The sequence below is a fragment of the Carcharhinus amblyrhynchos genome, chromosome 2, assembly GCF_965287045.1.
Source record: "Carcharhinus amblyrhynchos chromosome 2, sCarAmb.v2.hapA, whole genome shotgun sequence".
NCBI classification, from domain to species: domain Eukaryota; kingdom Metazoa; phylum Chordata; class Chondrichthyes; order Carcharhiniformes; family Carcharhinidae; genus Carcharhinus; species Carcharhinus amblyrhynchos.
In genome coordinates, this window is record NC_137325.1 from 68,296,177 (window position 1) to 68,323,977 (window position 27,801).

Consider the following 27,801-nt stretch of genomic DNA (forward strand, 5'->3'; position numbering starts at 1 on the left):
TTCCTCTTTTCTGATTACATAACTTGAAATAAGTATCACAATAACAGCTGTTACTATGCAGTAAAATGTTGTCCTTTTATAAATTGTCTTATTTTTGCAACTTATCTTCTGCTGCATTTGGGTCAGAGTTACAGCTCCTATCAAATTATAAGCCTTCACTGATATAATTCTGAAATGTGGCAGTATGGTACCACAACCGCATGTTAGGGTTGACTCTGTCATTGATTTATACCTGTGGGGAACTAGCTGGTCAACATTACATTCTTCTAAGGCGATGCATCTCAGCTCAGGAGTTCAGTGCACAGTGGTTAGCACTGCTGCCTCACAGCACCAGGGACCCAGGTTCAATTCCCAGCTTGGGTGACGGTCAGTATGGAGTCTGCACGGGTTTCCTCTGGGCGCTCTGGTTTCTTCCCACAGTCCCAAAGACACGCTGGTTAGGTGTATTGGCCATGCTAAATTCTCCCTCTGTGTACCCGAATGAGCGCTGAGGTGTGGCGACTAGGGGATTTTCACAGTAACTACATTGCAGTGGAAATGTAAGCCTACTTGTGACAATAATAAATAAACTTCTATAAACTGTGCGTAAGGATGATATATATGACACTGGTCATGTGCAGCCCAATATCCTTGCATAATGTGCTGCAGCACTATATGTTATTTCCTTAATTATACTGAGCAAAATAACATTAACAGCTCTCAAACAACTGAATAATTGGGGATTAAGAAATTGAGCAAATCTGAAACCTGCCTGTTGTTTAAAAAATTAAGCTGACAGTCATTTATGCCTGGTAAAGGGCAATTTCTAAAACACATCATTCATAAAATATCCCCATATATTGTCCCTTGAATATTATATATACATACCCAGTCCACGATTAATATCTTGCCTATATTTAGCTTGTGCTTCAAGTACTTGGCAGTAATTGCCACAGAATTAAAGAAACAGAACCCCCTGTGGAATAGAGAAAAGAGAGAAATAAAAAGGCAAATCTGTCAGGAAAATGGTTATAAATAATGATCTGGGGCATTTTTTAAAATGCTATATGATCTCTATGGCCATAAATCTGCTTCTGGGAGTACCTAGAAAGCTTTTCCTTTTGCGTTTTACAGCCATCTGTTAATAATTAGAGTGCTGTAGAGGCCAGAGCTATGCAGGTGACTGGCAGTAACCCCAGCGCTGTTAAAACAGGCAATGCCTCTGGTACTTACATGGCAGTGGACTCTTCGGCATGATGGCCAGGGGGCCTGACAACAGCAAATCCATTCTATAAAACAGAAAATAAATACTGGTTTAATCTAATGACAGATTTCCGTGGGCTTTGAAGCATTTATTTATTTTTGTTCCAGTGCATGTAAATCGAGAGCTGACCGTGATGGAATAAACAGAACATTTTTCTATTCTGCATTTACAAAGTTCTCAGCCATCCAGAGAATTAGCACACCGCCATCCCCACACCAGTTAGAGGAGAAAATTAACACCACCCCCCCCACGTCTCCCATTCCCACACAACAATTACTTTATATGTGATTGAAAGGAACCAGAACCACCCAAAGGAGAAAAAAGGAACACTGTCATTATGGGGAAAGATTAATTTTGATGCATTGTGTGTGATATGTTTTGTTATGTTCAGGTTTAAGATTTTGTTGTAATAAGAACACTGAACAAATCTGGTCACTATTTTTGGAACAATCTACCATTTAAGCTTTTTATCGTGCAAAGAACAAGGAAGGAAATACGGAAATGGGGAAGACAGAGTTTAGCAGAGACAACTGAAAGTTTTTGTAGAGCATTGAACATTGAGGTAATTTCTAAAGGAGAAGAGAAAAGCAGAGAAGTAGAAGGATATAGTGAGGATGTTCCAGATGGCAGAGTTAATATGCCAAAAGTGCTGTTAGAGGTTGTGGTATGAAAAAGTGGAAGCAGTTGATGGAATAAAAATGAAGGGACAGGCAATCCAGTCCAATTTGTGACAGCTATTGTATTTTGCTTTTGTTTTACTGTGACTCATCCAAGGCTTGATGTCAGAGAAGGGTGTCTAATGGCATGGATGAGGTTATGGGGTTAAAAGAAGTGTTTGAGAAGATAGAAATAGAAGGCATCAGCATACAAACGGTAGGCTAATTTGTATTTGCAGCTGATGTCATTGATTAATCACATATAATGAAAGAGAAAGTAAGGGCCGGAATCTCAGATCTCATCTGCGCCTGGCCCACTGAAATGAGAATGGAGAATCTGCTGTTCAAGTCAAAACTCCATTTACTTTCAGTCGCACCAAAGAATCCAAGCTGCTAAGCAAGGGCAGAAGTTTTGGTGTAAGAGTTCAAGACAATGCCTCCTACTGGGACTTATATGTATTGACATTCAGGGTTAGATACAGCTCAGATTCTCCCAGTATTGGGCTACCTGTTAACATTCGCGAGTCTGATTTATGTTGGAAGGATGATCACCTGAGCAATTAGTGAAGTCCATTCATTTAATAAAATCTATAATTATTTGCCATAAATGTATTGAAATAAGGGAATGGATTAGGTGTGAATACATAATACATTTGTCTGTGAACATAGGTTTCCAGATTATAAACACTCTCTGTAAAAAGGAGGGAAATGGTTGATATGGAAGATTTTTATTCCAATTAACGTATTGTGGCACTTGTTCGTCAAACCCTTCAAACAAAGCGCTATGATGTAAGTGATGATGAAGACAATGATTTGCATTTTCTCATGGCTTGTAAAGTTTTGCCTCTGTGTTATTAATTAAAGCAAAATAATGTTTCAAATAGAATCCCATTGGACAGACAGACAAGAAGTCTATGGCTACACTCAATGAAAAACTCCTTTTACCAAGTCAATCTCATACAGCTGGCTTAAATGGTATTAGGCCACTGTCATATTTCATCGATTTTTTTCATAAAATCTGTCATTTTGTGCACACATCTGTATATAAGAGCATAAGACTATAAGACATAGGAGCAGAGTTAGGCCACTCGGCCCACCGAGTCTGCTCTGCCATTCAATCATGGCTGATATTTTTCTCATCCCCATTCTCCTACCTTTTCCCCATAACCCCTGACCCTTTATTAATCAAGAACCTATCTATCTCTGTCTTAAAGACACTCAATAACCTGGCCTCCACAGCCTTGTGTGACAAATAGTTCCACAGATTTACCACTCTCTGGCTGTGGAATTTCCTCCTCATCTCTGTTTTAAAGGATCGTCCCTTTAGCCTGAGGTTGTGCCCTCTGGTTCTAGTTTTTCCTACTAGTGGAAACATCCTGTCCATATCTATGATGTGTGGGTGTGTGAACATCAGGTATTGCATACAAACGAAACATGTGCTTGCATATTGTAATAGTTTGGAAGTCCAACTGGAAAGGAACAAAGTTCATTGCAGAATACAAAGTAAAGCCATTTCTGTGGTATACACACACTAGTCCCGACTCCAGAAAAGCATGCAGGAACTGCTCCAACTGCAGTCGATGGGGGTCGATGTCAGGGAGGAGCTCCAGGAGGTGAAGAGCCAGCAAGCCTCGCTCTTTGCCTCGGAGGCCGCCATGGTCATTTTCCGGTCCAGGGTCCGCTCCGTGGAGCAGGACGAAAAGTGCTCACGCTTCTTCTTCCAGAAGGTGCACAGACAAACCTCTGTGATCAGCAGCCTGAAGGAAGAGGACGGCTCAGTGGGGTCATCGCAGTCTGACATTCTGAGGAGCTGCAAATCCTTCTATGCCGGACTGTATGACCTGAAGCCGACAGACAGCACGGCCTCCCAGTCTTTCCTGTCGTCTATCACGCAGGTCTTAGATGACGGTGAGCGGGACAGCCTGGAGAGACCGGTATCTCTGGAAGAGCTGACCAAGGCCGTCGAGTCCTTGCAGAAGGGTAAAACTCCCGGAAGCGACGGCTTACCGGCGGAGTTTTACTCGGCGTTGTGGGACTTGACGGGCCCGGACCTCCTGGAAGTATACGAGAGTATGCTTCTGGAGGGCAGGATGTCAGAATCCATGAGGAAAGGCATCATTACCCTCATCTACAAGCAGAAGGGGGAGAGGGAAGAAATTCGGAATTGGCGACCCATTTCACTATTGAACGTGGATTACAAAATTCTGGCCAAGGTCATCGCCAACCGGGTCAAGTCTGCTCTGGGGTCAGTAATCCATCCTGATCAAACCTGTGCTGTACCCGGCAGGAAGATCTCTGACAGCCTGGCGCTACTCAGGGATACGATTGCCTACGTGCAGGACAGGCAGGTGGATACGTGCCTCATCAGCCTCGACCAGGAGAAGGCGTTTGACAGAATATCGCACAACTACATGATGGATGTGCTCTCCAAAATGGGTTTTGGGGAGGGAATACGCAATTGGATCTGGCTGCTCTACACAGACATCAGTAGCGCAGTCTCAGTCAACGGGTGGGAAACAGATAGCTTCCAAATCAGGTCTGGAGTCAGACAGGGCTGCCCTCTCTCCTCCGTCCTTTTTGTGTGTTGCATTGAACCCTTTGCCCAGGCCCTCAGAAGCGACCCAGGCATCAAAGGGGTGACAATCCCAGGCAGCGGAGGCACGCAGGTCAAAGCCTCCCTGTACATGGATGACGTGGCTGTGTTCTGCTCGGACCCCTCGTCTGTTCGCAGGCTCCTCCAGGTCTGCGAGCAGTTCGAGCTGGCCTCGGGAGCCAAAGTCAACCAGGGAAAGAGCGAGGCAATGTTCTTTGGGAACTGGGCCGACAAATCCTTTGTCCCCTTCACGGTCAGGGCAGAGTACCTGAAGGTGCTGGGGATATGGTTCGGAGCGGCAGGGGCATGCATCAAAAACTGGGAGGAGCGCATCGCGAAAGCCAGGCAGAAACTCGGCTTGTGGGAGCAACGCTCGCTCTCCATAACAGGGAAAAACCTGGTGATCCGGTGCGAGTTGCTGTCCGTGTTGTTGTACGTGGCGCAGGTGTGGCCTATCCCCAAATCCTGCGCTGCAGCAATAACGCCGGCCATCTTCAAATTTATCTGGAGATCAAAGATGGATCGCGTCCGGAGGGAGGCGATGCACAAATCTCCAGAGAACGGAGGGAAAGACATTCCCAACGCCGCCCTCATCCTGATGGCCACCTTTGTGTGCGGCTGCATCAAGCTGTGCGTAGATCCTCGGTACACCAACAGCAAGTGCCACTACTTTTTGAGGTTCTACCTGTCCCGAGTGTTGCGAAGGATGGGTCTGGCCACACTGCCGCGGAACGCTCCGAGTAGTTGGACCGTACCGCAGCACCTGTCCTTCGTGGAGAAATTTTTCCGCAAACACACCTTTGACCACAAGGCGATTAAGCAGTGGTCAGCGCGTAACGTCCTTGGGGCTCTGAGAGAAAAGGAGACGGCGGATCCTGTCGGATGGTTCCCTGAGCAGACTGTCAGTGTCATCTGGCAGAACGCCTCATCACCAGAACTGACAAACAAGCACCAAGATCTGGCTTGGCTGGTGGTGAGAAGGGCACTTCCCGTCAGATCCTTTATGCACGCTCGAGGTCTCAACAGCACCGCACGCTGCCCTCGAAGCGGCTGCGGGGCTGACGAGACGGTCGCACACCTCCTTCTGGAATGTGCCTTTGCAAAGAAGGTCTGGAGCGAGATGCAGTGGTATTTGTCGAGGTTCGTCCCGAGCAGCTCGGTGACGCAGGACTCTGTGCTCGATGGGCTGTTTCCGGGAACGCACACCGAGACAAATATCAACTGCTGCTGGAAGGTCATCAACTCGGTGAAGGACGCACTTTGGTCCGCCCGAAACTTGCTGATCTTCCAGCTGAAAGAACTGTCCTCGACCGAGTGTTGCAGACTGGCACATTCCAAGGTCCAGGACTACGTGCTGAGGGACGGGCTGAAGCTTGGGGCAGCCGCCGCAAAGGCACAATGGGGAAAGGCCACACTGTAAGGCCTTTTAACGGAGGCAGACCGAGGGCCCAGGAACTGCAGAATACCCTCGACCTGCGTAACTGTGTGCCAATCTGAGCACTAACGGCACACAGTAATCTTTTGAGGCGTGTATATAGTTTTTAAGTATTGAAATGTAATCATGGTAATTAGTACAAATATGTAAATATTGAGACATGGACATAGTTTTTTAAGTACTGAAATGTAGTCACTGTAGTTTGGACAGATCTGCAAAAATGTTTTGATTCCGCATTGTTTTGCTACTCGAAGCCCTGTACATTGTAATAGATTACTTGAGATTTTTATGAATAAAGTATATTTTTGGAAAAAAAAAATATGTTTCCCTCACTCCCCCTTTTGGCCAAGATCAAGTGTAGTATTGACATGCTGCACTTGGTTGAAGTCATTGGGTTACATTTCAGCTTCATTTGAAGCAATTTTTTAAAGTGGCATCTCGGCCGTTTGGCTAAGATGCAAATAAGATCAAGCCCTGGAGGAGGAGTTACACCTACTCCAGTCAGCTTGGATCATGTAGATCAAGCCCAAGGCAGGAGGTGAGAGCCCTGTCTTGTCAGCTTGGATCGGGAATGTCCCAACTTGTTGGGACTCTGAATTGGGTTTAATCTGACTTGATTGGATTGGAATAAAGTTTAAAAAAAAATTAAGGAATGGTTGAAGACGCAGAATATTGAAAAGGCTACCAGCAATATTCTGATATATTACTGAAGATTTTGGTACAAATACAAACACTGGCATCTATCCAGCAAGAAGGAAAATTTCTCAAATATGTCAAGTCTAGAGAATTTGGTGGTCTTTGTGCCATAGGAAAGCACATTCTTTATCAATAATTCCCTTACAGTGAAAATTTTGTTGAAACATTCTGGATATTTCAATTTCAGGTCACAAACTGAGATGGTAGGGGTAGTTTCTGAGATTGATCTTCCTTGTGATGTCTGATTCATTCCATGGATTGTTAGTCATGTGAGGTCACAACATTTTGGTTAACGTGCAAGCGCTTAGCCTTTACTTTCCACACTGTAGAACATCTGTGGCACCAAAGAAGATTAATCCTACTTGCATCCAATGGGGTGATTCTCTCATTTTGAGATGAAGAGTGGTAATGGGAACCTCCAGGAGTGCATGTCATGCTGGCCAAGATCCCATGCCAGATTATGGACATCATTAATAATGCTCAGATGAGTTCCTCACTGACTCACCTGGTGGGGTGTCAGCTGATTCATCCATCTGTCACTCATGAACAGACTGTTGGGTTTGGAGGTCACAGCATCACATCTAAATACCAGTCCAGCATATTCCTTTCACTCTCACCAGCTCACCTGTCTTCACCAGTTCATGCAGCAAGTCAGCAACCTAGAGGAAAAAGGCCAGCAGCCTCAAGGAGAAGTCTGTTCCTTGATATGATGACCTTCCCCTGAGCCAATCACCTGTGAAACACCCATGCCCCACTTGGAGCCATATTTAGAGCCTTCATGTATCCCCTTCCAGTAAACTATATGGTGTCCCTTTTGCCCCCTTATTCATTAACATTTCATGCAGTCTTGTTGGGATCCAGCTGTCCATGAGGACCAGCTTGACATGGAGATGGAGGACAGAAGTCTGTCTTCCTGCGCAGGGTGGTGTACAATGCATCAGTAGCAGTGCTGCACTATAGCAAAGAGGCTTTTTTGCACTCATCACCAAGTCTCTGGTGATTTGAGGACCATCCTATGCATGTTACTCTTTAGCAATCGGGTTTGACGCCAATGTGATTTCTCACTAATGTGATGCAAGATTGGAAGGCCTGATGGGATAAAGGCATGCAGCTGTCTTAATGAGCATTCACGAAATGCAAACTAATGCGAATAGAATTTGTGTCACCTGCCAGAATTACTGACCCATCATTAACCTGCTGCTGGGTAAATTGCAATGGAATTTTATGCCAGTGGGCATTGCCAGATTCTCTGCGCCTTCCTGCCACCAAACCCACCACAGATGGTTGGGAGAATTCCACCCCAGGACTATGGATCTATTCTGTGGAATTAGTGAATTGTATGCTAAAAGCTTCACAGTAGCAAATTCACCATGACCTTCTCCATCTATGGAGGCATGTCTTTTAGAATTTACAGAGGTAGTACGCTGGCACTTGTCCCTGTGTCAGTCTTGGCTACTGATAACTGGTTACAAACTTTCTTGGAGCAGCTAAATTGAACAATGGCAAACACTTTGGATGTTTGATGACATTTATGTTTTCCACAAGACTGATGGTTAAAATGTGTGTCCACTGTTCTCTGTCTCATTGTGCACATCATCGTCAGATTCAGGTTTGTCAATCCATCTTATGTTCATGTTTCTGATGGGATACTGGCTAGTCATTCTTCTTGCTTGAAGGTACGCATTGTGTATGGTCTGTCTAGATCAGTGCATTACTCTTTGTAGCTGCATCAGCCAGTCCTCGAGTGCACTGCCACTGCCCCGTTCCTTTCTGAGACATGCCTTGCAGAATTGAAGGAAAGCTAGGAATTTTCTTGGTGCATACAGGAAGTCACACCTTCTACATATCTTGCTAGGTTTGGGTGTCAGTGTTTCAGTAATCAGTGTTGCACTTAGGACCTGTAAGCTTTATCGATCCGTGAAGATCACATTGCACTTACGTCCATCTTTGAGGAGCCCTTTGACGCGAGATAGCCTGGAATGTTTCCATAGTAGTGGATGAGAACACCAACTCGACCATTTTGTCTGCTAGCACTGCCAAGGTTGTATGTTGGCACTTGCCTCTGCATCAATCTTGGCTAATAATAAATTGTTACAAACTTTCTTAGACAGCTAATTTGAACTATGGCAAACACTTTGGATGGTTTGGTGACATCTATGTTTTCCACAAGACTGATAGTGTAAAATGTGTGTTCACTGTTCTTTGTTTCATTGTGCACATCATCATGAGATTCAGGTTTGTCAATCATCTCATGTTCTTTTCTCTGCAACTGCTGACCAAATGATCTATGGATTCTGTATACTGATGTCAAAATTACCTGAAATCTCACTGATGAATATGAAAGTTTAACTTGCTTCTGAACTGGTTTTCCAATGTAGTTCATATCTTCTGGGGATGCTTTACCTCTCCTTCTGTTAGTCCTGATATGTTCAGCCTGTATAGACTTTCATTCCCAATTGCTAGGTGAATTTTTAATGGTCTGTTTTCTGCTATAGACATACTTGATGAAGAATACATAGCTTTGTAGCTGCTTCAGCATTTTGAATTTGGATAATTGCAACTCAATTCAAGCTGAGGAATTTAATGGACATTCTAACAATACCCCTTTGACCCCCTTTTTTTTGTGATACTGGGTTGAGTGTTTCTGTAGATGCTTCCATGCGCTTTTTAAAAGCTAAACCCATGATGATGAGTTGTGTCAGGAATGCACCATGGACTAATGGCGTCTTTGTTTTTTATTCAATTGTATTGTTCAGCAATTCTCAAAGCCGCCCTTTATAATAGCAACCTTCTCTGACCCGAATTTTATGATTTTGTTTTATTTGATGCTCACTCGCTCACTTTCGATCCTTCCCCCCGTCTGGTCACTCACCCTACCTGTCTAAGCTAGCCCCATTTTAGTCTTCTCAATGCATTGTCCCACTCAGGGAATTGACAGGCTACGTGCTGCAATCTCATCACAAGAAACCCATCTGCTTATCAACTCTCTAGTACTAGCTTGGTGCTGTGTTTTCAAAGCTTTTCCTTGCAGGCACCACACTGTGTTTTTAGCATTTTTCAATGCTGTGACTTTGTTGTGGTCTGACCAGAACGTTGAAGGTCACCCCATGCCATGTAGCATGATCAAAGGTTGTTCATCATGTCACACCTGTATTTAATCTTGCTGCTACATGTCTGACAAGTGCTGATCACCATGTCATGTTATTATAATGATATAATACTATATAATATTATAATCATATGTGCTCATTTACTGCACAAGACAAAAGACATCAATTGCACATTAGGGATTGAGTAAACACATTGTGGGTTCAGTTATTAAAACTAGGCACATAAAAACAATAAACTTAAGAATAAAACTTGAAGATATCAGAATTGTGTGAGTGCGTGTGCTCTGCTCAAGGCAAAAGTGAAATTAAGACTGGATCACTTGCTGTGTTTTCCTTCTAGTGCCATACCTTAAAGGTATATTATAGCATTCCACTACTGGAGGCACCGTCTGAACTGCAAATATGCCGGCCTCTGATTGGCTGCCAGTTCTCTGAGGTGGGATTTCCCGATCCAGATTGGCAGAAGTCCTGCCTCCAGCCTCTTAATAATCATTAAATGGCTACGGGCAGCTGGTGTTGTTCTCCACAGACATTTTTGCCACATGCAATAGGAAGGAGGGTAGGAATTTATGACACATATAACTCAAGATATTGAAAGATTATTTAGAAAAATATATGGCATCTTGGACTTCATAAATATAGTTATATTTTTGCTACCAAAGCTGATAGCTCAAAGCTACCCCAAATTCATTCATTATTTTCAGTCCTGGGAGGCTGATGTGACGTGCAATCAGGCGTGCCACCCCCCAAACACGGATCAGAGACTGCCATTGGGGAACCTTGATGATTAAAAGAGCCATTGAATCTCTCTGGGACTTTGTTGTTTGGATACATCTGGAGCTTTCCAGTCCTCACTATTTATCTCCACTCTCCCATTCCCCTTGCCAGCATGCCAACACAAAACCAAATCATTCCCCAACAACCCTCCATGCCAACTCACTGTCAACTCCTACTCGCAACCTCCCTATTCATGATCCTCCCATGCCCATTCATCCAGTATACGCTCTGTCCAGAACATATAGTAACAATGGCATAAGTGAGACTGCTTAAGGCAACACCCTTTCATAAGTTTTAAAATGGTGTGGTTTTCTTACAACCCTAAGTATCAATCAACCAGACTACTAAAATTTCAATAACAGAACCTTGAAGCACATGACACTTTTTAATCTTGTGCAAATAAATATGGAGACATTGATGAAAAAGATCACAGAAAAAATAACTTAATATCATAAGGTTGTTGATCAAGCAAAGTCAATCCTTTCTCCAATCATGTAAACAGAATTAATCCTTTGAAAAGTCTGGGCTCTCAGCTAAGAACTAATTAGGCTTCCCGATCCAGATTAGCAGAAGTCCTATCTCCAGCCTCTTAATAACTATCATAATTTTTAGTGAAAGTGACCACAATTCGGTTTTGTTTACATTAGCAACGGAAAGAACATAAGAACATAAGAACATAAGAAATAGGAGCAGGAGTAGGCCATCTAGCCCTTCGAGCCTGCCCCGCCATTCAATAAGATCATGGCTGATCTGTCGTGGCTCAGTTCCACCTTCCCGCCCTCTCCCCATAACCCTTAATCCCCTCTCTTATCAAAAACCCATCAACCCGCGTCTTAAAAATATTTAGCGAGGCAGCCTCCACCACTTCAACGGGCAGAGAATTCCAGAGATTCACCACCCTTTGAGTGAAGAAGTTCCTCCTCAACTCCGTTCTAAACCGCCCCCCCTTTATCTTGAGGCTGTGCCCCCTAGTCCTACTGTCTTTTTTGAGCGGGAAGAGTCTCTCCACCTCTATCCTATCCATCCCATTCATCATCTTATACGTCTCAATGAGATCTCCCCTCATTCTTCTAAACTCCAACGAGTACAAGCCTAGTTTATTCAGCCTCTCCTCATAGCTCAACCCCCTCAACTCCGGTATCAGCCTAGTAAACCTCCTCTGCACTCCTTCCAAGGCCAAAATATCTTTGCGCAGGTGCGGCGCCCAAAACTGCACACACTACTCCAGCTGCGGCCTCACCAATGCCCTATACAGCTGCAGCAAGACCTCCCTACTTTTATATTCAATCCCCCTCGCTATGAAGGCCAGCATCCCATTCGCCTTCCTGACCACCTGCTGCACCTGCAAGCTGGGTTTTTGCGACTCATGCACAAGGACCCCGAGGTCCCTCTGCACCGTCGCATGCTGCAGTTTTTCGCCCCGTAAGTAATAGTCCTTCCTACCATTATTCCTACCAAAGTGGACCACCTCACACTTGCCAACATTAAATTCCATTTGCCATTTCCTGGCCCATTCGCCCAGCCTATCTAGATCCTTCTGCAGACTCTCCACACCCTCCGCACAATTTGCCGTTCCCCCAATCTTGGTGTCATCAGCAAATTTTGACACCCTACACTCGGTTCCCTCCTCCAGATCATCTATATAAATGGTAAAAAGCTGAGGCCCCAGAACCGACCCCTGGGGCACTCCACTAGTCACCATCCGCCAATCCGAATAGCACCCATTGACCCCCACTCTCTGCCTCCTATTTGACAACCAATCCTCTACCCACGCTAACACCCTACCCCCAACTCCATGTCCCTCGACCTTCTGCAATAACCTCTTGTGAGGTACTTTGTCAAACGCCTTCTGAAAATCCAGAAAGACCACATCCAGTTTTAGCTGGGGGAAAGAAAATTATAATGTGAATAAGCGAGATTTAGGATGCATAGGACGTGGAAGGAAACTGTAGGGGATGGGCACAATTGAAATTTGGAGCTTGTTCAAGGAACAGCTATTGCAGGTCCTTGATAAGTATGTACCTGTCAGGCAGGGAGGAAATGGTTGAGCTAGGGAACAGTGGTTTACTAAAGAAGTTGAATCGCTTGTGAAGAGGAAGAAGGAGACTTATGTCAATATGAACGTGAAGGCTCAGTGAGGGCGCTTGAGAGTTACAAGTTAGCCAGGAAGGGATGTGAGAAGTCTTTGGCAGACAGGATCAAGGAAAACCCTAAAGCTTTCTATAGGTATGTCAGGAATAAAAGAATGACTAGGGTATTATTAGGGCTAGTCAAGGACAGTAGTGGGAAGTCGTGCGTGGAGTCTGAAGAGATAGGAGAGGCACTAAGTGAATATTTTTCATCAGCATTCACATAAGAAAAAGACGATGTTGTTGAGGAGAATACTGATATACAGGCTATTAGACTAGAGGGGATTGAGGTTCATAAAGAGGTGTTAGCAATTCTGAAAAGTATGAAAATAGACAAGTCCCTTGGGCCAGATGGGATTTATCCTAGGATTCTCTGGGAGGCTAGGGAGGAGACTGCAGAGCCTTTGGCTTTGATCTTTAAATCGTCATTATCTGCAGGAATAGTCCAAAAGACTGGAGGATAGCAAATGTCATCCCTTGTTCAAGAAGGGAGACAATCCTGGTAATTATAGACCTGTGAGCCTTACTGCTGTTGTGGGCAAAGTTTTAGAAAGGATTATAGGAGATAGGATTTATAATCATCTAAAAGGAATAATTTAATTAGGGATAGTCAGCAGGTTTTGTGAAGGGTAGGTCGTGCCTGACAAACTGTATTGAGTTCTTTGAGTAAGTGACCAAAGTGGTGGATGAGGGTAAAGCAGTTGATGTGGTGTACATGGATTTCAGTAAAGCATTTGATAAGGTTCCCCACGGTAAGCTATGGCAGAAGATATGGAGGCATGGGATTGAGGGTGTTTTAGCGGTTTGGATCAGAAATTGGCTAGCTGCAAGAAGACAGAGGGTGGTAGTTGATGGGAAATTTTCATCCTGGAATTCAGTTACTAGTGGTGTACCACAAGGATCTGTTTTGGGGCCGTTGCTGTTTGTCATTTTTATAAATGACCAGGATGAGGGCGTAGAAGAATGGGTTAGTAAATTTGTGGATGACACTAAAGTTGGTGGAGAGGTGGATAGTGCAGAACAATGTTGCAGGTTACAGAAGGACATAGATAAGCTGCAGAGCTGGGCTGAGAGGTTGCAAATGGAGTTTAATGCGGAAACGTGTGAAGTGGTTCACTTTGGAAGGAGTAACAGGAATACAGAGTACTGAGCTAATGGAAGTTACTTGGTTGTGTGGTTGAGCAGAGAGATCTTGGTGTCCATGTGCAAAGATCCCTGAAAGTTGGCACCCAGGTTGATAGGGTTGTTAAGAAGGCATATGGTATGTGAGCTTTTATTGGTAGAGGGATTGAGTTTTGGAGCCATGAGGTCATGTTGCAGATGTACAAAACTCTGGCGTGGCCGCATTTGGAGTATTGCATACAGTTCTGGTCACCACATTATAGGAAGAATGTAGAAGCATTGGAAAGGGTGCAGAGGAGATTTACCAGGAAGTTGCCTGGTATGGTGGGAAGTCTTATGAGGAAAGGCTGAGGGATTTGAGGCTGTTTTCATTGGAGAGAAGATTAAGAGGTGACTTAATAGAGGCATATAAGATGATCAGAGGATTAGATAGTGTGAACTGTTTTCCTTGGATGGAGATGGCTAGCATGAGGGGACATAGCTTTAAATTGAGGGTTGATAGATTAGGACGGATGTCAGAGATAGGTTCTTTACTCAGAGAGCAGTAAGACCGTGGAATGCCCTACCTGCAACAATTCACAAGTAGTGAATTTGCCAATATTAAGGGCTATTAAATGGTCATTGAATAAACATATGGATGATATTGGAATAGTGTAGATTAGATGGATTTTAGATTGGTTTCACAGGTTGGTGCAACATTGAGGGCCAAAGGGTTCTGTACTGCGTTGTAATGTTCTATGTTCTAAAGGCTTGACTGAGATCTATAAAGGGGACTCACATGGCAATGGGGGTGAATGGGGAGCATAAGTTGGCATTGAGTTTGAATGGAAGGGCCATGGGATAAAACCTTTCAAAGATACCTTTCAAAAGATTCCCAAATCCAGATTATGGTTCCTGACTCCTCTGCAAGACCGCGAACCAATAGTCATCCAGAAGCTGGTCAACTCCACAAAAATTGCACGGGGAAGTCGAGATGCTTACTCATGCAATGGGGTCAGTCAGGTTGGGAGTACAGTCTCTATTTGCATCTCCTGAGGGAAATTGGGGTGCTGGGAGTGAGTGCGGAAATCCAAGAATCAGGTCATCTCGTTGTTTTTAAATGAGTCCTGAAGTAAAATGACTCCATTAAAAAATGATCCATTGAGCAGAAGAGTAGGGAAATTATTCTAAATATTTCTATGAATCTTTATAAAACTCTGGTTTCACAACAGCTAGAGCACTTCATCTAGTTCTAGTCACCACAGTTTCGAAAGGATGTGAAGATCTTTGAGAGGGTGCAGTGAAGACTTGAAATAGTTCCAGGGATGTAGCTACAAGGTTAGGATGGAGAATCTGGGGGTGTTTTACTTGGAGAAAAGGAGATTGAAGTGAGATTTGAGTAAGGTTTTCAAGATTGTAGGAGCTGGTTCAGATAAACACAAGTTGTTCCATTAGCTGATGCTACAAGGATGTGAGGATACAGATTTAAGGTTTTGGGCAAGAGATGCAGGGGGAAGTAACGAAGAACTTTTAGTCAGTGAGTGGTAATAATCTAGGCCTTTACACCTACAAAATTGCAGGAAGCAAAAAAAATCTGTGATTTCAAAAGGAACTTGGACTGACTAGATGTCTCTATAAAGAGTCAGCCAACAGAATTCAACTGCACCAACCACCATGGATTCAGAGTGGGCAAGGGGCGGATAATGGAAGTGTCCATTGACCTAGGTGGGATTTTCTGTCCTCAGGTCGAGCAAGGCCGTAAAATCCTGCCCTGCATGAATTTGATAGACTGAACTGATTTTTTCTCTACAGTAATGACTCTAAAATCCTGTGACTCTAACAGTTTGCTGAAGAAACTTTTTCAACCAGGGTTTGTAGATTACCTAGTCTAGCCTGGAGTAAATGGTTCAGAAATAAACGGTGGAATTTTATGATTTTTTTTCAAAGTGCATTCTCAGGTGGGAAAAGGGAATTTCACAATAACTTAATTGCAGTGTTAATGTAAGAACAAAGAACAGTACAGCACAGGAACAGGCCCTTCAGCCCTCCAAGCCTGAGCCGCTCATGCGCTCAACTAGACCATTCGTTTGTATCCCTCTATTCCCAGTCTGTTCATGTGGCGATCTAGATAAGTCTTAAATAATACCAGCGTGTCTGCCTCAACCACCTTGCTTGGCAGCACATTCCAGACCCCCACCACTTTCTGTGTAAAATATGTCCCCCTAACATCTTTATTGAACCTTGCCCCCTTAACCTTGAACTTGTGACCCCTTGTATGCGTCACCTCCGGCCTAGGAAAAAGCTTCCCACTGTTCACCCTATCTATGCCCTTCATAATTTTATACACCTCTATTAGGTCACCCCTCATCCTCCGTCTTTCTAGGGAGAACAACCCCAGTTTGCCCAATCTCTCCTCATAGCTAAGACCCTCCATACCAGTCAATATCCTGGTAAACCTTTTCTGTACCCTCTTCAAAGCCTCCACGTCCTTCTGGTAGTGTGGCGACCAGAACTGGACACAGTATTCCAAATGTGGCCTAACCAATGTTCCATATAGCTGCAACATCATATGCCAACTTTTATACTCTATGCCCTGTCCAATAAAGGCAACCATGCCATTTGACTCCTTCACCACACTCTCCATCTGTGCTGCCACCTTTAGGGATCTGTGGATTTGCACCCCCAGGTCCCTCTGTGTGTCTATGCTCCTGATGGTTCAGCCATTTATTGTATAGCTCCTCCCTACATTAGATCTACTGAAATGCATCACTTCGCATTTATCTGGATTAAGTTCCATCTGCCATTTCTCCGCCCAATTTTCCAGTCTATCTATATCCTGCTGTATTCTCTGACAATGTTCATCACTATCTGCAAGTCCAGCAATCTTTGTAGCTGCTCACACCAGCTACATCTTCTTCTAAATCATTTATATATATCACAAACAGCAGAGGTGCCAGTACGGAGCCCTGCGGAACACCACTAGTCACAGACCTCCAACCAGAAAAAGACCCCTCCACTATGACCCTCTGTCTTCTATGGCCAAACCAGCTCTCCACCCATCTAGCTAGTTCACCTTTTATCCCATGAGATTTAAACTTTTGCACCAGCCTGCCATGAGGGACCTTGTCAAACGCTTTACTAAAATCCATATAGATGACATCCACGGCCCTTCCCTTGTCAATCATTTTTGTTACCTCCTCAAAAAACTCAATCAAATTTGTGAGGCATGACCTCCCTCTTACAAAACCATGCTGTCTATCGCTAATGAGATTATTCCGTTCTAAATGTGCATATATCCTATCTCTAAGAATCTTCTCCAACAATTTCCCTCCCATAGACGTCAAGCTCACCGGCCTATAATTACCCGGGTTATTCTTGCTACCCTTCTTAAATAACGGGACCACATTTGCTAACCTTCAATCCTCTGGGACCTCAACGGTGTCCAGTGAAGAGACAAAGATTTCTGTTAGAGGCCCAGCAATTTCATCTCTTGTCTCCCTGAGCAGTCTAGGATAGATGTCATCAGGCCCTGGGGATTTGTCTATCTTAATGTTTCCTAAAAAACCTAACACTTCCTCCCTTGTAATTGAGATTTTTTCTAACGAGTCAACACATCTCTCTGAGACACTACCAGCCTCTCCTTTGTGAGTACTGGTGCAAAGTACTCATTTAGGATCTCACCTACTTCTTTGGGTTCTGAGCATAATTCCCCTCCTTTGTCCCTGAGTGGTCTGATCCTTTCCCTGGCAACCTTCTTGTTCCTAACGTATGTATAAAATGCCTTAGGATTCTCCTTGATCCTATCTGCCAAGGACATTTTGTGACCTGTTTTTGCCCTTCTAATTCCCTTTTTGAGCTCTTTTCTACTTTGTCTGTATTCCTCCAATGCTCCATCTGTTTTTAGCTGCTAGGACCTTATATATCCTTGAGACCTTATATATCCTTAAGAAGAGAAGGGATAGGACCTATAAAAGGTGAGGGGGGAAAGGTTTGTGTGGAACCAGAAGAAATGGCAGAGGTGCTTAACGAGTACTTCGCCTCAGTATTCACGGTGGAAGCTGATCTGGGAGATTTTGTTATGGATTTGCAGCAGATGGAAAAGATTGAGTACGTGAATATTAAGGAGGAGGATGCGTTGGAACTTTTGAATTCTATCAAGGTAGATAAGTCGCCTGGACCAGATGGAATGTACCCCAGGATACTGTGGGAGGTGAGGGAAGAGATTGCAGAGCCCCTGGCAATGATCTTTGCGTCGTCAATGGAGACGGGAGAGGTTCCGGAGGATTGGAGGATTGCGGATGTAGTTCCTATTTTCAAGAAAGGGAACAGAGATAGCCCGGGAAATTACCGACCGGTGAGTCTGACCTCTGTGGTTGGTAAGCTGATGGAGAGGCTTCTGAGGGACAAGATTTACGAACATTTGGAGAGGTTTGACATGATCAGGAATAGTCAGCATGGATTTGTCAAGGGCAGGTCGTGCCTTACAAGCCTAGTTGAGTTCTTCGATAATGTGACTGAACACATTGACGAAGGAAGTGCCGTGGACATAGTGTACATGGACTTCAGCAAGGCGTTTGATAAGGTCCCCCATGCAAGACTTCTTGAGAAGATGAGAGGGCATGGGATCCAAGGGCCTTTGGCCTTGTGGATTCAGAACTGGCTTGCCTGCAGAAGGCAGAGAGTGGTTGTGGATGGGGCTTTTTCTGAATGGAGGTCAGTCACCAGCGGAGTGCCTCAAGGATCTGTTCTGGGACCCTTGTTGTTTGTCATTTTCATAAATGACCTGGATGAGGAAGTGGAGGGATGGGTAAGTAAGTTCGCTGATGACACTAAGGTCGGTGGTGTTGTGGATGGTCTGGAAGGATGGCAAAAGTTGCAGCAGGACATAGATAGGATGCAGGACTGGGCGGAGAAGTGGCAGATGGACTTCAACGCGGATAAATGTGTAGTCGTCCATTTTGGCAGAACCAACGGGATGAACGAGTACACTATCAAGGGCAGAAGTCTGAGTAGTGTTGAAGAGCAGAAGGATCTTGGGGTCCAGGTCCACAGGACTCTTAAATCGGCCTCGCAGGTGGAGGAGGTGGTCAAGAAGGCGTATGGTGTACTGGCCTTCATTAATCGAGGGATTGAGTTTAGGAGTCGGGAGGTAATGCTGAAACTTTATAAGACCCTTGTCAGGCCTCATTTAGAGTATTGTGTGCAGTTCTGGTCGCCTCACTATAGGAAAGATGTAGAAGCTATTGAAAGGGTACAGAGGAGATTTACAAGGATGTTGCCTGGACTGGGAGGCATGCCTTATGAAGTTAGGTTGAGGGAGCTGGGACTCTTTTCCCTGGAGAGACGAAGGTTGAGAGGTGACCTGATAGAAGTTTACAAAATGTTGAGAGGAATAGATAGGGTGGACTCTCAGAGGCTATTTCCCCGGGTTGAAATGGTTGCTACGAGAGGACACAGATTTAAGGTGCAGGGAGGGAAGTTCAGAAGTGATGTTAGGGGTAAGTTTTTCACTCAGAGGGTGGTGAGTGAATGGAATCGGCTGCCGTCAGTGGTGGTGGAGGCGAACTCGCTGGGGTCTTTTAAAAGACTTCTGGATGAGTATATGGGGTTTAATGAGATTGAGGGTTATAGATAGGTCTGTAGGTTGGTAGGTGCTGATGTGATCGGCGCAACTCGTGGGCCGAAGGGCCTGTTTGTGCTGTAGTGATCTATGTTCTATGTTCTATATGCCTCTTTTTTCTTTTTGATTAGACCCACAATTTCTCTGGTTATCCACAGCTCTCAAATCTTACCTTTCCTATCCATCCTTTTCATAGGCACATGCCTGTCCTGCAGCCTTATCATCTGCTCCTTTAAAGACTCCCAGATGCCAGATGTGGATTTACCCTCAAACAGCCTCTCCCATTCAACAGCCATCAAACCCTGCCTAATCCAGCTGTAGTTAGCCTTCCCCCAATTCAGCACCTTACCCATAGGACAACACTCATCCTTTTCTATTACTATCCTAAAGTTTACAGAATTGTGGTCACTATTTGCCACATGTTCCCCTACTGAAACTTTGATGACCTGACCGGGCTCATTCCCCAGTACTAGGTCCAGTATAACCCCCCCCTCTAGTTGGACTATCAACATATTGTTCCAAAGGACCTTCCTGTACGCATTTTATAAATTCCTCCCTGTCCAGTCCCCCAGCCCTAAGTGATTTCCAGTCTATACAAGGGAAATTAAAGTCTCCCACTATAACTACCCTATTTTTTCTGTACATATCCAGAATCTCCTTATCTGTTCCTCAACTTCCCATGGGCTGTTGGGAGGCCTGTAGTATACCCCCAGCATAGTGACTGCACCCTCTTGTTTCTGAGCTCCACCCACAGTGACTCGTTACATGACCCTTCTATATTGTCCATCCTCTGCACCACTGTAATATGCTCCCTAACCAGTATTGCTACTCCCCGACCTCTTCTAGACCCTTCTCTGTCGCACCTAAAACACTAATACCCCGGAATATTCAGCTGCCAGTCCTGTCCTTCTTTTAACCAAGTCTTTGTCACTGCAACCACATCCAAGTTCCGCGCAAGTATTAAAGCTCTAAGTTCGTCTGTCTTGCCCATTATGCTCCTTGCATTGAAACTCCAGACCTCCAGGTCTTCCTCCCCCAGAATGCTCTTCCTTTTAGGAAGCCTTGTCCTGGCCCCAAGCTTGTCCCCAGCCTCTATGCTTATTGACCTATTGTTTTGATCCCCACCCCCCCTGCTACATTAGTTTAAACCCACCCGAACCACAGTAGCAAAACTCCCAGCCAGGATACTCATGCCCTTCCAGTTAAGGTATAACCCGTCCTTCTTGTACAGGTGCCATCCTCTCTTGAAGACTTCCCAGTGACCCATGAATTTGAAACCCTCCCTCCTGCACCAGTCCTTTAGCCATGTGTTCAGTTGTACAATCTCCCTGTCCCTAGCCTCACTAGCACTTGGCACTGGGTGTAATCCAGAGATTGCTACCCGAGAGGCCCTGCTTTTTAGCCTTACTTGTGACTAAAAAATAAATAAACTATAAAATAAAAGTGGAGGGAGCCCATCAGCTGCCTTGCCAGCTTTTCCCGCCAAATGTTCAAACACTTAAAAACAATGGAAAGGATGGGGTCCATAACATCATGCAGAGCCCACCCCGCCAGCCAGTTTTGACTCTTACATATTGGAGAACCATTTTTAAAAGAGCCCCCTCACTGTCAAAAAAAATTTAAGAAAGGACCCCCCTCCCCCCACCCTAGAAAAGAAACAAATTCCAACAGATATGGGACTCCCCCTCCCTGACGGAAACCCCTCTCACTCTGAACTCCCCAGTGGAAGTCCCCTGTCCGGTATTGCCCATGATACCGCCTGGACATGACCGTCTCCCTCCTGTAGGCTCTACTTACCTGGGCGCCCTAGGTGGAGACCATTTGCCAGGTCCCCATTGGTCCCAATCTGTTACAAACCCTGCTGACGCAATACACACTGGCATGGAGAGAATTCCTTACTTAGGGCGGGGGAAAGAGATGGAAATGATAAGGTGGGGAAGCCTGCTAAATTTAAATGTATGGTAATGGGGTTCCCAACCTTTCATGGCAGGAACCCCATACTGTCGTTGGTTGAGGGTGGGGCAGGGGCCAATACCACTGGGAAATCCTGCCAGCATAAAAGCTATTTTGGAGACTCCCATTGGATTCCCACCACCCCCACCCACCCCCACCATCACCACTGGCTTTGTCACCTGCCAAAAATGGGGGCAGTAAGCCTCCCTCCCCCAAAGCATTTTTTAACTTAATTAGGACAAGGGCTGAAGTGGCAAGAATTATTTCTGAATTTAAGCAGTAAGGCAAGGGAGGATACAGTGGGATGAATTATGAAATTAGAGAGCAATTACAATGTGGCATTCCCAGAACAGGAAAGAGTACACCTGAAAAAAATTGCCAGTGATTTATTGTACAGTGGAATGAGAGCTCCTATTCTGAGTTGAAGTAGGGGTTACTATGGAATTGTTTAAACATTTAGCAGGCAGTTTGCTTTAATTTATAGTCTTTGGGCCATGAAGGGGTGGGGATATAACAGACGTTCAAATCTTCGCTCTCTCACAGTTTTTAGGTATGTGATAACATTACAATTACTCCCCAGCCTGAAAGAACGCTCTGCAATATTCATTATAAAAAGAGAAAATACCTGTATGTTTCCTGCTGGTAGCCTGGGACCTCACTGTCAAATTATAGCCACACAGGGTATATACTTTTCCCTTAACCTGTCCAGGCAAAACTGACCAGTTCATCACAAACTTATTCCATTGAAAAATTCCACAGTGTAACAACACTGCATGTGTGAGGGATCTTAATTTTTATTCAGTACATTATTCTATTGCTCTATCTATTTTTTAAATGTCTTGCTTTGGGTTGTAATAAACTTTCAACAAAAAGAACTTGGTTCGAAAAGCATAAATTGATTGTATCCCGTTTGGAGTAATCTTCAGCTGGGTCAGAGCTGTATAAATTTAAAGCTCTTCGCTAGGTTTACCACCAGCTTATTGCACTGGGAATATTTATTTTCAGGAAATAAAGCATACCAGACACTTTAGTACAACGAAAAGTGAAGTTAAAGGAACAGTGGGAGGACAACAATGTGGAGGTACAAGTTATCTATTTCACAGTGCACTACAATTATGTGGACAGTTACCCTTCAGATCAGCAGTTTCTCAGTCAACCAATTAATTCCCAAAGAACAGGCCTTATTATGTGAGTTAACTTTCTCTGCCTCTTGTTTCCTCAATAATTCCCACACACAACGTTGCTGGACCTCACCTTTAGCTCTCCAGAGGCCACTTTAGAAGCCATCTCAATGACACAGCCAACGGCCATGCGTGCAGCACTGGACGAGTGCATCTCATTCCAAATGGTGTCACTGTCCACCTGAGCAAACAGACAGCAAAGAGAAACAAATCTGTGAGGGAGGGCTGGCAGGATGACAGCCAATGTACAATAACATTAGTCTTCCTTCTTGGCCAGCTGAACGGACCTTCTGGACACGGATTGCTTATGCTTTTTTATACACAGCCATGTCCAATGGAAATACATTCCTGTCATGCCTCACTGCCATTCTGTGTTTAGACTTCATTACAAACAACATCACATGCATGGACCGGATCTGGCTTACTTTGCAAGTCTATTATACACAAGCCACAGTAGTGGTTTGATATGAGCCAGGGGTCTGTGGTATGTGCATGACTCTTATACAAGTGCCAAAGAAATTGAAAAGAAAACCAAGTGAATGTTTATCACATTAGATACTAACAGAAAGCATACTCAGCAATTTTAGAAGCATTCTTGAAATGTGTGATTTTACCTCCAGTATTTTTAGTTACATAAAACAGTCTGGTTATTTAAATGACGTTGCAATAAGTAATTCAATTATGCCTTATTAAATGCATCTGCCTACATGTCATTTAGAAAAATACAATTCTGTTACTAGTATTCTTTATCCATTAATAGAGGTTTTAGTTTATTACTGTTATTATTTCTGTCATTTTATCCTCATGATTACACATTTTGTGCTGTTACGGTTAAAGGACAAACATATTTTCAAAAGAAGTACCATTCAGAAATTAACTGAATAAGACAGTCACTGAATATGTTTAACTGATATTTTATTATTGCTGCTTGTAAGGGAGGGATATCCAGCGGTAAAAATCTTCCAGTTCATTTATAGTCAGCAAGAAATAATAGCCATGCATTGATGCCAAACAATAATGGCTTCAGCTGACAGTCAATTCATGGAGCATTTCAATTTTATTATTAGGTTCCATGAATTTACAGAGAAAGAAAAAATAGGTATGCTAATCTGTGCTGCATGATGGCAGGATTTCACTATCACATGAGTATTTTGGTTATGAATGGGATGATGAGCCATTCAGAGATGGCCTTAGGTGTGAGGTCTGAGCATTATTAAATGTTTCAGCTTAGTGATAGTATGGGAATTCTGGAATAGCAATTGGTCTTTGTTGCTCCCATTTTACACCAGTATCTAGATTAGCCAGTGGCTGGGAAACATAATGCTTGCACGAAAGGATCGATTCATCTTGTACCCCAACAATGCCTGAAAACACATGATAAGAAAGTGGTTGGAGCTGAAAACAGTCATTAGTCCCCTTTCAATAAGAAACAGAACTGACATATCAAGTTGATTTTATTTAAATGGGGGTGGGTGCATCATAAACAGGCATTCAGTAAACTGTACACTGTCTAAACACAACTATGGGGCAGCACGGTGGCACAGTGATTAGCACTGCTGCCTCACAGCTCCAGGGACCTGGTTTGATTCCCATCTTGGGTCACTGTCTATGTGGAGTTTTCACATTCTCCCCGTGTCTGCATGGGTTTCCTTTGGACGCTCTGGTTTCCTGCCACAGTCCAAAGACATGCGGGTTAGGTGCATTGGTCATGCTAAATTGCCCCTTAGTATCCCAGGATGTGTAGGTAAGAGGGATTAGTAAATATGGGAGATTATAGGAATAGGGCCTGGGTGGGATTATTGTCAGCATAGATTCAATGGGCTGAATGGTCTCCTTCTGCGCTGTTGGGTTTCTATGGTTTTTGTGACTCTAACTAGGAAATGAAATGTATGCAAAATTTAACTCTTCCGTCAACACATGTCTTTAATTTACAGTTTTCTACTCCAACTGCTGATTGCAGTGTTAATTTCACTTTTCATTTCAAGAATCCTGTTAGTAAACTATAAAAACCACAAAATATTGTGACATATTTTTGCTTTCCATTGGTCTAGACTTGTAATTAAAAATATTTTGTCTAAGTGGGTAGAGTAACTGAGGCACTTGGGAGGGCACTGTCAGTAAATTTACTGAGTATGAAGTCTGCTGGGGTAATAAGATGCAACATTTTATAATCACGGGACTTTTTCTTGATTCCTCCATGCATAGGGCTGAATTTTCTTGGGCCTGTAGAGATGGGATTGGAGGTAGTGGTGTTTGGAACAAAGAGAGGAACCGCATCAGGGGATTTTCCTGATGCATTCTTGCCTCTGTAGAAAATTCTGGGTGGAGGTTAGCATCAGCTTCTTGCTTCACGCAGATGGACAGATAATTAAGATTCCACTTGGGAGCCATTTTGCATTGACAGTTTTATTTTCCAACTGTCAGAGTGGTCTCTCTGCCTTGACTGCCAGTTTGTCTAACACTGCTCCTGCAAAGACGCTTCCCCTCTACCCTGATGTCCCTACCAACTTCAGGCCTCTTAATTTCTTGACTTCTCTGCTAGGCAACTGAAGGTACATCCATGTTGAAGCACCCTCACACTTGCTTTCCTACCTCAGCTCTGACCACCTCACCCAGTGACGCTGTCAGTCACTGCAGGCCCACTGATTGGTCAACTCACTTCTCTAATCCACCTACAACCTTAATCAGACTCCTGGAACTCCTGTGATTGATATCCTGTCATTGCCACTTCTACGCTCTCAACCTGGAATTGAAACCAACATTAAGATTGCATCCTAACCTACCAAATCCAACTCATTTGGCTGGATGTTTGTTGCTCGGATTGGGTTAGAACAGAGACGGGCAATAGAAAAAAATGTCATGTCTCACAATACCCTGCATCTGTCCCCACCCTCCCAATTTTCATGAGGACCGGAATGAGGGGAGTGAAGAATGAGAGAGTGAGGTTGTTCACATCCAAAATTGGATGCATTTAGGTAATTAGACAGTTCCTTAAAAACTCGCTTTCTAAGGTTTTAAAGTTTTGGCAGGAGGCCAGCCATTGGAACCTGCGTAAAGCAGAACAACTCCAACCTTTTAGGTACAGGTTTTGGCATTGTGGAAACATGACATTTTATTGAAAAAAGTGGAAGGTTTGCAGAAAATCTAATTCCACAAAAATGAAGTTTTAATAACATGAGTATTCCCCTTCTCAAACCCAGATTCCAGTTCTCCAGCTACCCTGATCAATTTGAAGATTCAGATATTGTTTTTAATGCCACGCACAGGATGGTAATAACAGCAATGTAAGAAGTCTCACAACACTAGGTTAAAATCCAATAGGCTGATTTGGAATCATGAACTTTCGGACTTTAACTTGGTGTCGTGAGACTTCTAATTGTGCCATCTAGTCCAATGCCGGCATCTCCACATCATGAGTAACAGCAATGGTTGCCAAGTTGGACCACAGATGGCCCACTTCCCTGGTGTGCCCACCTCCATTCCTGCACTTCTGGCCACTAACTGGCTGTCACTGCCAACCCCTCACTAACCAACCACCTCCACCAAAGTCAGTAGTTTTGTCTGCTTTCCATCGGATTCATGACCAGAAAACGAACCCACTTCCTGAATCCTGCTTTCTCAGCCAAAATCCAGCCCGAAGTGTTAGAAATGGAAAATTAAGTTCTCCTCTATCTGCAGTATCCAGTATTCATATTAAGTACTCATACTAAGCACCCTCCTGACAGGTGAAAAGAAAGAAATTACTTTTTTTTAGTAATGCTGAATCTTTTCTTCTTGCACTCATCAGGACAACCTCAAGAATGTTAGAGAAAACAACAACTTTATGTTATTTGAGAAGATGGTACTGATTGATTGGTCGAGGTATTGCCATGGAGAATACACCAGTTAATGGTGACAGTTAACTTCTAAGTATTGTTTGAAAATTTAAACCAGATTGGGCAAGCTTTGCCCTGAGGAATGAAACAATGAGTGGCTATTAATTACTTTGATGAAAACTGTTGACAAATTATCTTTTTACTGCAAAACTCAAATTCTGTTCTACGAAACAATTTTTTTAAAACTTTTTTTCTCCTAGGAGATATAGGAGAGTTCGAATCAGGCTTGCTCTATGCTGTCCAATAACATTCTTCAAGCACAACCTTAGAACGATCACCCCCATCATACCAGAAGCTTTCCATTTTTATACCACACATCCTTGTGGCCCTGCAGTGTGAGATTGCCAATAACTATGGATAGGTTTGTACTGTGGGTTCACTGAGAATTGGGCTGAGACTACTCAAAAATATTTTACATAGAAATATTGCAGTGGTAGGAGGAAGCTTTCATCTTATCATTCTGGACTTGATTCAAACCCGAACCCCTGATGTGAAATTCAGTGTCCAAATACATTGCATCACTCTGTCCATATGCGAGTCATCTTTGGCATTTAAATTGATGTATTTCAATATCATTGTGGTAGACTTTAGCAGTAACCGAAGGCAAGTGTGATCATTAAATTCACCATAGAGGTTTTTAAACCAGATTGCAACACATATGAACAAAGAACAGTACAGCACTGAAACAGGCCTTTCAGCTGATCATGATGCCCTCACTAAGAAAAAACTTCTGCCCTTACTCATTCATATCCCTCTTTTTCCTCCCCATTATGTACCTATTCACATCCTCTAGCAGCATGTTCCAGGCATCCACCACTCTGCATGATAAATGTTTATCATTAGTCACAAGTAGTCTTATATTAACACTGCAATGATGTTACTGTGAAAATTCCCTAGTCGCCACACTCCAGCACCTGTTTGTGCACTGAAGGAGGATTTGGCATGACCAATTCATCTAACCTGCATATCTTTGGACTGGGGGAGGAAACCAGAGCATCCGAAGGAAACCCATGCAGACACAGGGAGAATATGCATGCTCCACACAGACAGTGATCCAAGCCGCGAATCGAACCCGAGTCCCTGGCACTGTTAGGCAGCAGTGCTAACCCCTGTGCTGCCCTCTGGTGTGGCAACCAGATCTGCATGCAATATTCCAAATACAACCTAACCAAGGCTTTATATATCTGCAACATGATTTCCCAACTGCTATCCTTAATTCTGCGGCTGATGAAGGCAAGCATACCGTGTGTCTTCTTAATCACCCTAGCCACCTGTGTTATCACTTTTAGGGAATGGTGGACCACATGCCCAGGTCCCTCTGTATGTTAATGTTCCTAAGTGTTCTGCCATTTAAAATATAATTCATACTTAAATTTGATTCTCCAAAATGCATCACCACACATTTGTCCAGATTAAACTCCATCTGCCTTTT

General features: G+C 43.9%; 1 protein-coding gene across 1 annotated transcript in view; it reads right to left on the minus strand.

The window, feature by feature from the left end:
• Positions 1-27,801, minus strand: part of LOC145355275 (histone deacetylase 9-like) — a 781,248-nt gene that overhangs the window by 110,009 nt on the left and 643,438 nt on the right. Inside the window, exons 19-21 of the mRNA XM_080207173.1 lie at positions 22,568-22,675; positions 1,213-1,268; positions 868-955 (exon numbers count right to left, since the gene is read on the minus strand). Of these exons, the coding sequence (XP_080063299.1) occupies positions 868-955; positions 1,213-1,268; positions 22,568-22,675 (252 nt within the window). The remainder of the gene's footprint in view (positions 1-867; positions 956-1,212; positions 1,269-22,567; positions 22,676-27,801) is intronic.